The sequence below is a fragment of the Ostrea edulis genome, chromosome 7 (assembly GCF_947568905.1).
Source record: "Ostrea edulis chromosome 7, xbOstEdul1.1, whole genome shotgun sequence".
NCBI classification, from domain to species: Eukaryota; Metazoa; Mollusca; class Bivalvia; order Ostreida; family Ostreidae; genus Ostrea; species Ostrea edulis.
The window spans coordinates 35,037,934-35,052,901 of NC_079170.1; the positions used below are offsets into that span (position 1 = coordinate 35,037,934).

The 14,968-nt window shown below is 35.4% G+C and overlaps 1 protein-coding gene across 1 annotated transcript in view; it reads right to left on the minus strand.

The window, feature by feature from the left end:
• LOC125655442 (protein arginine N-methyltransferase 6-like) overlaps nt 1-14,668 on the minus strand; it is a 17,165-nt gene extending 2,497 nt beyond the window's left edge. The window contains exons 1-7 of the mRNA XM_056145658.1: nt 14,532-14,668; nt 11,351-11,449; nt 8,104-8,169; nt 7,007-7,116; nt 3,191-3,291; nt 1,828-1,875; nt 1,581-1,649 (exon numbers count right to left, since the gene is read on the minus strand). Coding sequence (XP_056001633.1) covers nt 1,581-1,649; nt 1,828-1,875; nt 3,191-3,291; nt 7,007-7,116; nt 8,104-8,169; nt 11,351-11,449; nt 14,532-14,554 — 516 coding nt within the window. The 5' untranslated portion in view covers nt 14,555-14,668. The remainder of the gene's footprint in view (nt 1-1,580; nt 1,650-1,827; nt 1,876-3,190; nt 3,292-7,006; nt 7,117-8,103; nt 8,170-11,350; nt 11,450-14,531) is intronic.
• Between the last annotated feature and the right edge of the window lie 300 nt (nt 14,669-14,968).

Genomic DNA, 14,968 nt, shown 5'->3' on the forward strand with positions numbered 1-14,968 from the left:
CTTGAAAACAAGTGTCAACTCTTGAGATAATTCATTCAACTCTTGAGATAAATCATATTTCGTGACAAAGAAATGTAAACTTGATTTCCAATATATTACTTCCAATGGAGTTCTTTTCTTGAATAACAAATATATTCACAAAAACATGTTCATTTATATTTCTTAATCAATGTTTACAGCTATCTGACTTGACCATGAAAGAGCGCGGGAAATGGCGCTCGGCCATTCGATCGAAGATTACATGTTTACACCCAGATTTAGTATTAAAATCTCAAAAAATGCGTCCAAAAGAAATATTTTGGTAAAATTGTACGAAATTAACACATTGGGTTTCAGATAATTATCTTGAGTTAATGCGTTGGCAAGAATATATCAGTTCTCTCAGGCAAGACGTTTTCTCCTTGTTGATAAATAGGATAGCGTGGCGCGTATGGATACAGAGAAATAGTGCAGAGTTTAATATTAAAATTCTAATTACACACAATTTCTGCTTGATAAATACAACAGATCACATACAAGGAAGACTTCTTCAATCTGACATAAAACAGAATTTATATATAACAGTTTAATAAAAATGGAACATAGTATCAATGTGAACTATTTTTTGATAGGCGATAAATCGGCTAATTAACATAATTTTCAGACATAAGAGGAGACAGCTGTTTACCCAGAATTCCTAGAGAAAAATAGACCATGTTTTCCCTGTCTATATGTGAAAATGCGAATGAATACAGAAGCAATGCAAATCGTTTCCTACAGTCCAATTCTGTTTTTCTAAGATCGTGGAATAAAATGTTGGCAAACGACAAATAATTTTGATCTTGTTTACAAACCTAAACACTAATTCGCGATTCCTTTTGATGTGTGGACTTTGTTTCATATCGAAGGGATAAAAATTGCGATTTCATAAATTCTTATTTAACTCGCTTATCGTAGAGGGTAAACATATGGATCCTATATCAATCTCAAAGTGAATTGTGACAGCTTTTACGTTGCATTAGCATATGTTACAACAAATTTCTTATATTAAAAATCAAAGTGATTTCGCAAATGGTAGTGATTAAAACAGGGCGCCATTGAAGCTGGGGTCTGACATACGAGGCTGACTTACGTCACCTCGAAAAACCTTTCCCAATTAGATATCTCATCAGAGGCGTCCAGACGTTTGAATGGGGTATAAACAAGCGTCGGGAGGATCCAGACTATCACTACCTAAGAACTTCACTTGGAATTGCGGACAGGCTACGGAGTTACAACAGAAGAAATATCAACTGAGGAGTTATACCTGTAAAATCATCAACTGAGGAGACAAACAGTCACACAGACAAACAATCATAAAGACAAACGATCACACAGCAGAACAGACATGCGGACAAACAATCACATGGGTAAACAGTAGCATGGGTGTCAAAAAGTGCTGAATTGTTACGTTGTCCAACTCGAACATCATAGATCTTAAAACCCACGACACACCTTGTAAAAAATAAACATAAAATCATGCATAGAGCATGTCCAGATATGATAATTATCAATATGCTATATACATGTATATCAATGTGAAATAAGCTGTAGGTTTTTACCTTTTTCATCCATTGATCTCTGATGTATAGCACGGACGGTAACATAGACTCATAAAACAAAGCATAGCCCTGAAAAAGACAGCTTAAACACTCAATACACAATCAGGAAATATAACCGCTTACACTGCTCTATAAAACTTAAAAAATCTTCCCAGAGAACTTGTGATTAGAGCATGGAGAGAGATGGAATTGTCAATCTGGCTTTCTACAAAATGCACATCTAGTACATGTATCCGATTCAACGTACCATCCATTCACTGACAATAACATCAACCTTTTCCGGCAAGCTGACATCCTGTAATGGGAATAGACATCATTTAATATTGATTTTGTTCTTGGTTATTTAATCTGGAGTTCAAACACCATGTGGGAACATTTCAATTTTACATTGTGTTTTTGTTCATATTCAGAATCTTTAAACTTAAATTTCAAACCTTCAAAAACTATATAACCATGTACACTTACATAGTGAACCCTGTACACTTACATAGTACAGTTTGTACACTTACATATATTCTGTACACTTACACATTACATTCTGTACACTTACATAATACACCCTGTACACTTACATAATACACTCTGCATACTTACATAATATACTCTGTACACTTACACATTACACTCTGTATACTTACACAATACACTCTATATACTTACACAATACACTCTGTACACTTACACAATACACTCTGTATACTTACACAATACACTCTGTACACTTACACATTACACTCTGTACACTTACACAATACACTCTGTATACTTACATAAAACACTCTGTACACTTACATAATACACTCTGTACACTTACATAATACACTCTGCATACTTACACACTACACTCTGTACACTTACACATTGTACTCTGTACACTTACATAATACACTCTGTAGACTTACACATTACACTCTGTACACTTACATGTTACACTCTGTACACTTACATAATACACTCTGCATACTTACATAATACACTCTGTACACTTACATAATACACACTGTACACTTACATAATACACTCTGTACACTTACACAATACACTCTACACTTACATAATACACTCTGTACACTTACACAATACACTCTGTACACTTACATAATACACTCTATACACTTACATAATGCACTCTGTACACTAACATAATACACTATGTACACTTACACTCTGTACACTTACATAGTACACTCTGTACACTTACACAATATACTCTGTACACTTACATAATACACTCTGTACACTAAGACATTACACGCTGTACATTTACACTGTACACTCTCTACACTTACACATTACACTCTGTACACTTACACATTACACTCTGTACACTTACACAATACACTCTGTATACTTACACATTACACTCTGTACACTTACACATTACACTCTGTATACTTACATAATACACTCTGTACAATTAGATAGTACACTCTGTACACTTACACTCTGTATACTTACGTGTTGCACTCTGATCACTTACATTTTACACTCTGTATACTTACATAATACACTGTACACTAAGACATTATACTCTGTACATTTACACTGTACACTCTGTACATTTATAGTACAGTCACACCGACTGTAACAAATGCTATTGAATATCCTACCTCTGCCCTGCCTTGTATCACAGTGATTCTATCGGACATTTTGTTTTCTGCAACAACAAGTCGAGTTTGTGTGGCCAGAGCGCTTCCTTCTATGGCATAAACTGTTTACAAAAATAAAAGTATACAAATAACAAATCTGTACACACTACAACAGCATTTATACTTTGATTTAAATGTCACACAGCGCATACATTCACAACAAACGGTACATCCTCATTGGCTGAAATTCTCATATAGGCATTTGGACCCGCCCATACTTTTACAGATCTGGAAATATGGACGATATCCTGGAGCCTCTCAATTATGGAAACCTGATTGAACTCAATGACCTACCTGGAACAGCAACTCGCTTCATATCACGTGATTCGGATGCCTTGTCGGCTGTTTTAGGAACATAAACACTCTTATATATATATATATATATATATATATATATATATATATATATATATATATCCACCAAATTGTATTTAGCGATATACACGTGTAGTTATCAGTATCAGAAATACGTTGACGTTTCTGAAGCTAATTTTCTAAACAAATGATTAAATATTTCCGTTGTTTTACATAATACGCACTAGAATACACTAGTTCTTTATCAAAATTTTGCACACTGCATGCAAATCTTTTGGTTCATTATTCTACCTGTAATATAATTAACCGAAAAGAAAGACTTGCGTATACTGTCCATCAATTTTCACAGCAACAAGAGATTTTTTGAAAATAAATAATGAACGTATTTTTTATAAATAATTATACGATCTCAGATATTTTTAACATTTTGCTTCAAGAAAAAATCGATAAAAGAAATCAAGAATCTAAACCTGCTCGAAGTGTCTGTCCCTAGCCCGAGAAAAGGTGAGAGGATTTTTTAAAATTTTGATACATCATAACATAATTAGGGTTTCAACGAAACAACAGTTCAACATTTAATTTTCGTAATATCTAGAAGAAAGTTACTATTTGAATAGCAAAACGATTTGCACTGGTTTCTAATTTTATTTTTTCAGCGGTGGTATCTATGAACGAATGTGTTTTTGAAAATTTATAGTTTTAAACGTTTCAAGGTATTAGCAATATCACGATGCATTTGCTAAAAATATCAATCACATACATGTATGCAGCATAAGTATTGCGTGAAAACGATGCATAGCTAAATTTGATAAAATAAAAAAATCATGATTCTAACACAATTTAGAATGAGGGAATAATGTCACATGATTTGTAAACGGGGGAAGCACGAGGTCTATTCATAGCATAACCCTCGATTGAATGTTGTTCTTTTTATCAACACTCACCTACTTTGTTTATCATTTTCATGACGAAAACTGTCTGTTGAAAATTCAGGTTTTTTTTCGGTATTCATTATGCCAATAAAAAATTAAGGTAAAAAAAAAAACTGCATAACCTATTCAGAAGCCATCTATGTATAAAATTTAAACTTTTGTACAGTAAAATTGCTTTTGTTGACCACGGAAAAAGAGGTCGAATCCAATAGCTATTTCACCTCATCCTTTAAGGAGGGAAAACAATCATATGTAAGGATTCACCGCTAGTAGGAATGCTACAAGAGCACAATGTTGTCATATAACCAATATTTCATAGAGTGGCCACTCCACTAAGCCAGGTTTGAACTTTCGTCTGTGAAAAGAACGACGTAAATAAACCTTGCAAACTAAATACAACAATCAAGGCCAATGCCTCCACTCCCAAGCCACCCCTCATTTCATTTATTCGCTGAAACCATTAGCAATGGTACATGAGGTACATATGTTTATATCCCTCCTCTGCAGTATGTAAATTTAGATGTAATAATTTTAAACTACCCATTGAGTATGGAAGATGGAATAATACTCCTAGAAGTCAACGTTTCTGTTATTTATGTAATTAAAACAAAGTAGGAGATGAATATCATTACATTTTTGAGTGTACACAGCATAATTTAACAAATGCCAGAAAAGCTTTATTGTCTGAAAATCTAACAAAGAATCAAAATATAAAATTCCACAAACTATTTACATCAACAAATCTTGCACTACTGAAAAGTTTATGTACATTTCTATTTGTTGTAAAGGAAAATGTGGACCTTACGTAGCTTTAATAATTTCATTAGGATATAACTTGGCCTCGTGGTAATGTTCATTTGTTGAATTAACCTTTCTCCACTTTATACATAGTTATATAGAAATATTTATTCCTGTACATGTTGTATATGCAGTCTTCTGTATTTTTCAACCTCCTGTCTGTAATGTATGACTGTACATTTAGGAGAATAAAGCATTGATTGATTGATTGATAGGTTGATTGTAGCGTTGTGGTGGATGGCGGATGACTGGGGAAAATGACCGAGCCGACATAGCGTGTGCTCTGTTTCAACTCTATTGTTAAGAATGAGTTGTACTCCGTTTGTAAAATTTTAGCTTTTGAATTCGATTTTCCTAAAAAAAGCTGAAAGTTGTGCCTTTTTTCGCTCCGGTCTGTACACAGCTAGATTTTCGCTCAGGCCTGTGCACAGATTTTCGCTCCAACCTGCACACAGAACACGCGAAAGTTCTTCAGTAAATTCGTGGACTAATTCATATCTGAAGTAAAAAATTATCTACACCGTGTTCTAAATTTTCACTACCCTTTAGTCCATTATTCTTCAATATACTTCACAAATTTCAGGTAGATAAATTTCACGGATGGACTTGAACTGGTCCACCTAAATCAGAGGAGGTGGTCCACCTAAATCAGAGGAGGGACCTCTCACACACATAGAGCATTCTGAAGTACATTTGTATGACGTCAGTGTGACGTGGACGGTACTCTTACAATGTTCATCTAAACAGACAGTCTCAACGACAGTTTTCGCCGGTCTACATTGATAACGTCTTTCCCTGCTGCCAGTAGCTGTTTGTCTATACATGTATTTTGGTCTGTACAGGCGTCATTTCTAAATCTACACAGAACTGCATTGCTCCCCGGTGCGCTGGAACGTCATCGAACGTCGCCATTTTCCGTCTCTCCCGTTTAGATCTACCATTATTGCATTTCAAATACTTGGGGAAACTGCCAAAAATGACGCAAATTCTCAAAATAACGCTATAATTGATACATGTAGTGACATAAAATAATTTTTACCGCAACTTGATTTATTTGATTCATATCATTTTGAAATATTACCTACATATTCTCTTATGACCCCCCCCCTTTTTTTTTCGTGCGCTGTAGGACCATACCTTGCCCATATTCGAGTATAACAAAACTCTTATTTTTGTCTACGTTTTATCAAACGAATAAATTCATATTCAAATATTATAAACACTAGCTAAAAATTTCATATTAGTATGTGCTTTTTTCATTATTATTAAAAATGCACTGTCCACGATTTTACGGGACAGCCCTCGTACACGTACATTTGTACTAAGCTTTGGCCTGTACACAGAACACACTTAATATACTTTTTTTGCCCCAACCTGAACACAAAACAAACTCAGAATACATTTTTTGCTCTGCCCTGTACATAGAACACACTCGGCATACTTTTATTGCCCCAACCCGAACACAAAACACACTTCGTGTACGTTTTATGCCCCACCCTGTACACAGAACACACTTAGTATACCCTTTCTTGGGTCCCAGCCTGTACACACTTGGTGTACCCTTTTTGTCCTGGCCTGTACACAGAACACATTTAGTATACCTTTTTTCATTTTGCCCCGTTCTGTACACAAAACACACTCAAAATATTTTATTGTCCCGCTCTGTACACAAAACACTCTCAGTATACCTTTTTTTTTGTCCTGCCCTGTACACAAAACACGCTAAGTATACCTTTTTTTGCCCCGGCCTGTACACAAAACACGCTTAGTATCCCTGTGCCCGCCCCAACATCTGCCACTACTTTTCCTCTGATCTTCTCGTAGTTCTTCAATATGGCATATCTGTCAAAAACAGTTAGAACATGACATAAATATCGGTTCAAGCAGCTTTAGACAAATCAGTCATCGCCGGGATATAAAATCTTGTTAGCGTTTGAAGATTCTATGTCTGGCATGCGGCCGAGATGAGCTTCTTCTTTTTCCCAGCAAACCCACTCAGTATAAACAAATTAAGCACATGTGCTTCTAGCATGAAGTAATTATCCCCCCTTTACCACTATCCTCGTATTCCCTTGACAAATAGTCCTCTAAGAGTTTTTCCCGAAAATCGAATGACGTTTATGAACAGTTTGGGACCTTGCGTAAAACGTAATCTATTTAAATAATTTAATTTTCCTCTCTAGTTAAGGCGCAAAATATCCTCAACAAGCCCCGGAAGAAACCGAAGTTTTGTGAAGCGCAAACATCCTTTTGTCATTGTACATGCATGTTTCGAATTCAAATATTGTTAATGGGATTGGTTCATGATTTCTTTTTTTTTTTTTTAAATTTCATTTTTGACGTTAAACATTAAAAATATCACTCATTTAATGTTGACAGCCAAAGTTTGACCTTCTCAGTGCAAAAGCAAAAGCAATATTTCAGCTTTAACTCTGTGTTATGTAAACTAAAACTTTAGTCTTTTTATGTTTACAAATAAACTAGTGATATGTTAACTTTGTGATAGAAAGCATCTTAATTTTGCACAGTCAGAAATTTGACTTTTAAATGACACATTTTACCTAACAAATACTTGAAATGTGATAGATATAATAAACTTAGATCGATATCCATTTCTTTTTAAAACTTCGTAAACAATAACATACCGCAATCTTTGTTTACGAAAAAAATAATAAATTCTCTAAATTGAGCTTCTGTGATGATGTATAACCTGAATGTTTCGTGAAACACATTAGGCAGTGGATTTTGATCATTAAAAGTGAAAAACAAAGTTTTGGGGGGAAATCGTGAATCAGTCCCTTTATATTTGTGACAAGCTTTTACACAGACCTGTAAGCGTTTGTTCTAACCGCATCATTTAACATGTCTTCATGGATCCCAACATCTGCATAACTTCTAGATATGAAAAAGAAGAAAATCCGTTACTTGTGCAGATGTTAACAAACAATATAAAGCCGCGTATCATTTTCATATCAAGAGCTCCCGCAGGTATTTAAAGGGGAAGAGCCACGATTGGATCCGAAAGCGCTTTCAATTTCCGTGTTCCGCTGCATTATATAGGGTATTTCCATCAGTCACTAAACTCCGCATGTCGGAGGTCAATTTTACATGCATGGTATAAATATCGCAATATAATAGATAGTGCTGATTAATGGTTTGAAACAGATGTCATAGTTCAATAATTAAAAGTGCTTAGGAATTATATGATTGAAAAGGATTTCATCAAAAACGTTAGATATATAAATGAAGTATAAAAAAAAAATGAAGAGGCCCATGGACCACATCGCTCACCTGAGTCACCTTGGCCCTTATATATATATATATATATATATATATATATATATATATATATATATATATACATGTAAAACCTTAGTCGCTATTGTGGCCCCAACCTGCCCCTGGAGGCCATGATTTTTACAAACTTGAATCTGCACTATGTCAGAAAGCTTTCATGTAAATGTCAACTTCTTTGACCCAATGGTTCTTGGGAAGAAGATTTTCAAAGATTTTCTCTATTTAATCCCCTATCGTGGCCCCAACCCTATCCCCGGAGGCCATGATCTGAACCAATTTAAATCTGCACTGTCAGGAAGATTTTATGTAAATCTCAGCTCTTCTGGCTCAGTGGTTCTTGAGAAGGAAGATTTTTAAAGATTTTCCCTATATATATCTATGTAAAACTTTGATCCCCTATTGCGGCGCCAACCTACACCCAGGGGCCATAATTTGAACAAATTTGAATCTGCACTATGTCAGGAAGCTTTTATGTAAATGTCAGCTCTTCTGGCCCATTGGTTTTTGAGAAGAAGATTTTTAAAGATTTTCTCTATCTATTCCCATGTAAAACTTTGATCCCCTATTGTGACCCCAACCTACTCCCGGGGTCCACAATTTGAACAAACTTAAATTTGCACTATGTCAGGAAGCTTTCATGTAAATCGCAACTCTTTTGTCTCATTGGTTCTTGAGAAGAAGATTTTTAAATGATCCTACCCTAATTTTGCATTTATGTGATTATCTCCCCTTTGAAGGGGACATGAATCTTCATTTGAACAAACGTGAGAGCCCTTCACCCAAGGATGCTTTTGGCCACGTTTGGTTGAAATTGACCCCGCGGTTCTGGAGAAGATGAAAATGTGAAAAGTTTACAACGACGCCGACAGACACCGGACAAATTTTGATCAGAAAAGCTCAGGTGAGCTAAGAAAGGCATATGTCTTGTTTACATAACAAAGAATTTGTGAGCTCTGTAACACACATGTAACGTAACGACCGACATTCAGGTTTCAGTTGCGCATTACAAATACCTAAGGTGAAATATCTAAGCTGAAATGTGAGAAGAAATCCTGATCAAATCGTGGTCATGCCTTTTTAAACATTTTCATCGTACTGAAATACTGCCTAAACGTATTCATCGTACTGAAACATTCCATAAAAGTGTTCATCGTACTGAAATATCCCCTAAACATGTTCATCGTACTGAAACATTCCCTAAACGTGTTTATCATATTCAAACATCTCCTAAATATGTCCATCGTATTGAAATACTGCCTAAAGGTCTCTCTCTCTCTCTCTCTCTCTCTCTCTCTCTCTCTCAACTCTCGTAACACGTGAATGCAATCTTGGGAGATGGATATTCCATGCTCGTGCATCAGGCGCGCGTCCGTTGCTCTTGAACCGAACTTGGAGTAGCTGATCCTCCTATTTCTGTGTTTGATATTAAGTGTAAGTGCACTTTATTATCTTATCGCCCGTACCTGTTAGCCCGCCATCTTATAAACAATAAAATAAAGGAGGGTTGCTCTAGAACGTATTGAGAACGCTGTTTAGTAATTATTCGTACCACGAACAACACTCCTCGTCGAGACGAGTAGTCTGAGAGTAAGTAATCCCGAGGACTTCAATGTTAAAACAATTGAAGTGAAAAACAAAGTCTATAAATATTCTACTGTGAAGACGGACCCCGGTTACTAAGATAGCGCACTATCTACAAACATATATCCATCGGAATTTGTATCGCGTCGTGTAAACGTAACAGACCCAGAAATCCCTTTATAACACTGGCTTGTCATTATTGACATCCAAACAACTCTGAATACAGACAAATCTATTAGCTTCTTGATTAGGGAACACTCTTAACTGCAAATAAGTGCAACCCCGTCTTACAATCAATTGAATCTCTATGAAATATGTACCATGAAAACAAAATGGAGATAGAGAGGGTTCATATCCACTAAGCCATCCGATTATTGAATAAATATTGCTTAAACTAAAACGAACGGTGTTTATAGACAGAATCTTATATATACATAATGTATAATGATCGCTTGTTCGTCCTTGGACGTGTCTTTATCTAATTAATATTGAATTCCGCTTTATTTAAATGGTAGATTGAGATCACTGCTACTTCGTCAGTCTCGGTCGCTTCAGACGGAGCACGTTGATAAGATTTCCTCAGCTACAGCGAGATGTTACTGCGCTGTTTATTTAACACTTGTTTCAGAAATAAGATGTAATCTAGCATGTAATCCAGTGATCAGGCAACTATTGTACAAAAGGCCTCATTAACTGGAGTCCAGAAATACTCTGTGCAAATTCATTTATGATGCATCTATTTTTTTTCTGTTTTACAAATTGATAGCAACTCACAGGGAGAAAGAAAAGGAATATATATATATATATATATATATATATATATATATAACACAACCACATTTTCACATAAATTTTACACAAATTATAACAATTTTGTTTTCATCAATAAAAAAAAAAAGTTTAATTGTAGTCTAGGATTCATTATAAAATGGACCTCAAACCTAACCCCACGAAAATGGTAATGATGGTCAACAATTAGTCCACTATAATTGACCTGACTGGAATACACAAGAATTTTAAGATTTTAGCCTACACGAGGTTCCGGAAAGGGCACTTGTGGAAAAGGGGTGGTGTTGGGGGTGTTGAAATATCGATTTCCTACCCGAAGGCTCTGTTGTATATGAAACGCTGAACATACATTACTTCATTCTTGCAAATAATAGTGAATTATTGAAACGAACACAACAGTTCTACTCACTGGAAATACTCTTTGTCCTGGCTGTCTGTGGGTTTGGTCTGTTCATCAACATCGCTCGTAATACTCCGAGATTCATCGAAATTATCATCGAATTTCTTCCTGAAATAGTTATAAATTAATGTGAATAATTCCATTGCTGCAGATTAAGGTTTCTCTCTCATTTGTTCTCCGTCATAACACGAGTGGAACTCTCCAAGCTTAATCCACTTTTGCATAACAAAGTACAACTGAATTCAATTGTTTATATGCCCTGTAGTTATCCAACGAAGAATGTCGACAACATCCGTTAAAATGTGTTAAACGTCAAAAAATAAAAACAGAACAGAGTAGGGTTTTTTTTTTTGAGCATCTGACACGAGTTTGAGATTAGTAAAAATCTTCCAAATACCATCCGTCTATGTTCTGATCACGAGCAAATAAAATTTCAAACCGTTCATCCGGATGTTTAACTCTTGAATTACTTCCAAAACTTCTCGTATCACTCATTTATTCTTCGGAGATGATTATAGAAAACCACATTATTTTCTTGAAACAATGTATAGCTCGGATCTCACTACAGCATCTTTCGTATTTCACCCTGGTTAATTGATGCCCGCTAATTGAGACTGTCACTCGCATACACCGACAACTTAACACGGTAAACGCACGTACTAACTTCTCAATCATTTCATTATCTAACCCCGACCCCAGACCATTCTCTCAGCCCCAGCTCATCTCACGCGATATTGGAATATAAAATCGTCTGATTTTACAAATCGTTATACTTCTCTCTCCGTAACTCTTCGCCCCTCTCTTTCGTAGTAATGACTGACTGACACGGACGCCATTAATAACTTATATGCCGTTATCAGTCTGAGTCTTCACGCGGTACAAAATTTACGCTATTGTCCACAGTGTTTAAGGAGGTGTACTACCCGTCATAATGGCGGACTTCATTTTAAAACATCAGCAATACTTGTATGTTCCTGTTAAATTTAATACCTAACTGGGTAGCTCAGTTATTTAACGTGTTGACTACTGCTCTGCAGATCACGGATTCGAATCCAGTAAGGGTTTTTAAGATATCATATTACTGCATTTTTTGAATGAATGGGGGGTAAATTTGAAAGTTTTCAATTTTGAAATATTATCGTTGATGTCCTTAACTTTTTCATCCATATCAATTTTTGTGTGTGTGTTATTCCTCCTTAATCTACAGCCACAGGAGAAAGTAAATGTACAATAAACTGATATTAACTGCTTTTTAAATGTGGAGCGCCCCACTAGCATGACTAGTAATATTTGCTTTCACATAAATATTCACGTGGTTATAAATAAAGTCATAGATTGTACACACACTGTATTGTTATTGCAGAAAGTTCCGTCAGACGGAAACCAGACCGATGACTAAAACCCCTAATTGTATGATTTAATGGGTCCCTGGGTATATATATGAACAGGAGAAATCCCCGCTGGTTCGGCGTCTTTATAATTTTTACATGTCAAGCATTGCATACTAGACGTATTATACACATATGAATGAGGTTTGTACGTAATTGTGCGACATCAGACGTTGCCATCCACCCCCCCCCCCCCCGAACCCAACCCGATGAAGCGTGGACAAGCTTTTTTTTTGGGGGGGGGGGTCCTCTTTGCTCTTAGAATATGCCATTCTTGTTGGAATACACCTTCCAACACTTCGCACAAGTTACGTCCCTTGTCCGTCATTTCTCGGTTAAAAAGTACTTTATTTCCCTTCGTTAGCCTTTATATTATTTTCCCATCAATTGCAGTTAACTACAATAATGACAATCTATATGCTTGTATGAAACTTAAAGTTATAATAGCTATCAATCTGAAAATTTAATTTTGTTATAAAAATGTGCTATTACAATAGTTTTGTACGTAATTTTAACCAGAGTAATTGATAAAATCAAAATTAAGTCTAAGGAAAGGAAACGTTTGATGGCCAATGGAATCCAGGGAACCTTCTGTGTTCTCTCTCTCTCTCTCTCTCTCTCTCTCTCTCTCTCTCTCTCTCTCTCTCTCATCCCACATACCTTCAGCTTATATGCTTTGTTTCTTTTTTTGTTTTTGTTTTCTCTTGATATAATATTAATGTATATCTGATGTACCGGTATGTGCCCCCAAACAAAAAATTAAGTCAAAGATTTTATCAAAATAAAGATTTCGGTTGTATTGAATATATATAGCATTATAAAGAAATCAATTTTTGTACAGAAGACAATAATGTAATTTTACTTCATTCAGAGTCTCTGGATATGTTTAATTCTAACACAAATTTATACTAATAACAAAAGTTTATAAACCTTATTTTTTTCTGTCATTGAAATAACAAATCACAATTTTGCAACAATAAAATTTCGATACCAAAAATGAGAGCTAGTATAACTTTGACAATTAGCTATAATTCACAGTAGTAATCTCTAACATTTAGTAGGGTAAAGAAGGAAATCTGGACTGTTCACCGATTGACCTATGACTGACCCCGCAAAGGGACATAGTGTTGATAGGTGTATCTAGGTAAAACAAGCCATTGACTAATTAATAAATAATTAGTAATTTTACGTGTGCATTGTTAGAGATATTTGACCTTAATATGGCTTACCCTGACAGAGTTGGTGGACATTTAAAAACGAACTGAATTTCGATGTGGAAAACAGTCTGATTATCAGTCATAAATCTTTCTATTAGGCTTACAAATAGTGTAGCTGGAAATAAAGTATCAACACGCCACAAGGCCAAAGGGCGGTAACCCATAGAAGTACATACACACACGTGAAATTTTAGTACAGTTTTAGTCTATATCTTATGTCAAGATCGTAGGCATCTCATGATACGCTTATATTATGTACGCATATTGATCTGTATGTTATAGATCGTTGGGAGAGAGGACCATCTTACTCTACACTGTAAACGATAGACCTATTAGGATGATAGATGATCGCCCCCGACAACGTACGTGTCCGGTCACAAACTGTACGAGTGCTTCTGGAGGTGTTAAATTGATATGCTATAAAGGACTTGCGACAGTGTGGTTAAGTCTAAGTTAAATAGCTGTTGGATGTTACCGGTAAATCAAGAAAAAAAAGTAAATAAAAAAAACAAAGAAACATTTCCAATAAGTTACAACTGGATATATATTTTTGATTGAATCTTTTGAACTGTTGAGTGGATTTACCGTTTGTAAGGAATTCCCTCCATTATCGGTCTGCCCCTGTCTTGAAATGGATTCAAAATGTGCCTCCCAATAGAACATGTGTTTTCACGTGGGCGCAGACATTTATAACGTTGTTGTTTATATCTTCTTTAACAAGTATTTTGATCCCGATTATATTTACACTTCGAGCCCAAGCGATATATTTTCCTGTGTATTCAATGAATATTTTCTTTATTGATTCTTTGAGAAACAGGAGAATAAATCTGGGTAAAAATGTTCGGTTAAATTGTCGAAAATATCAGCGAGTGGATTTCTTCTCTATCATGCATGCATTTTATTTGATTTCAAACTTACAGTGTATATTATGTAAATTTTCATAGATCCCCGCCCCCACCACTCCATTTTTGCACTTCATGGAGGAAACCAGACCAATACATAGCACATCATACTGTGTACTA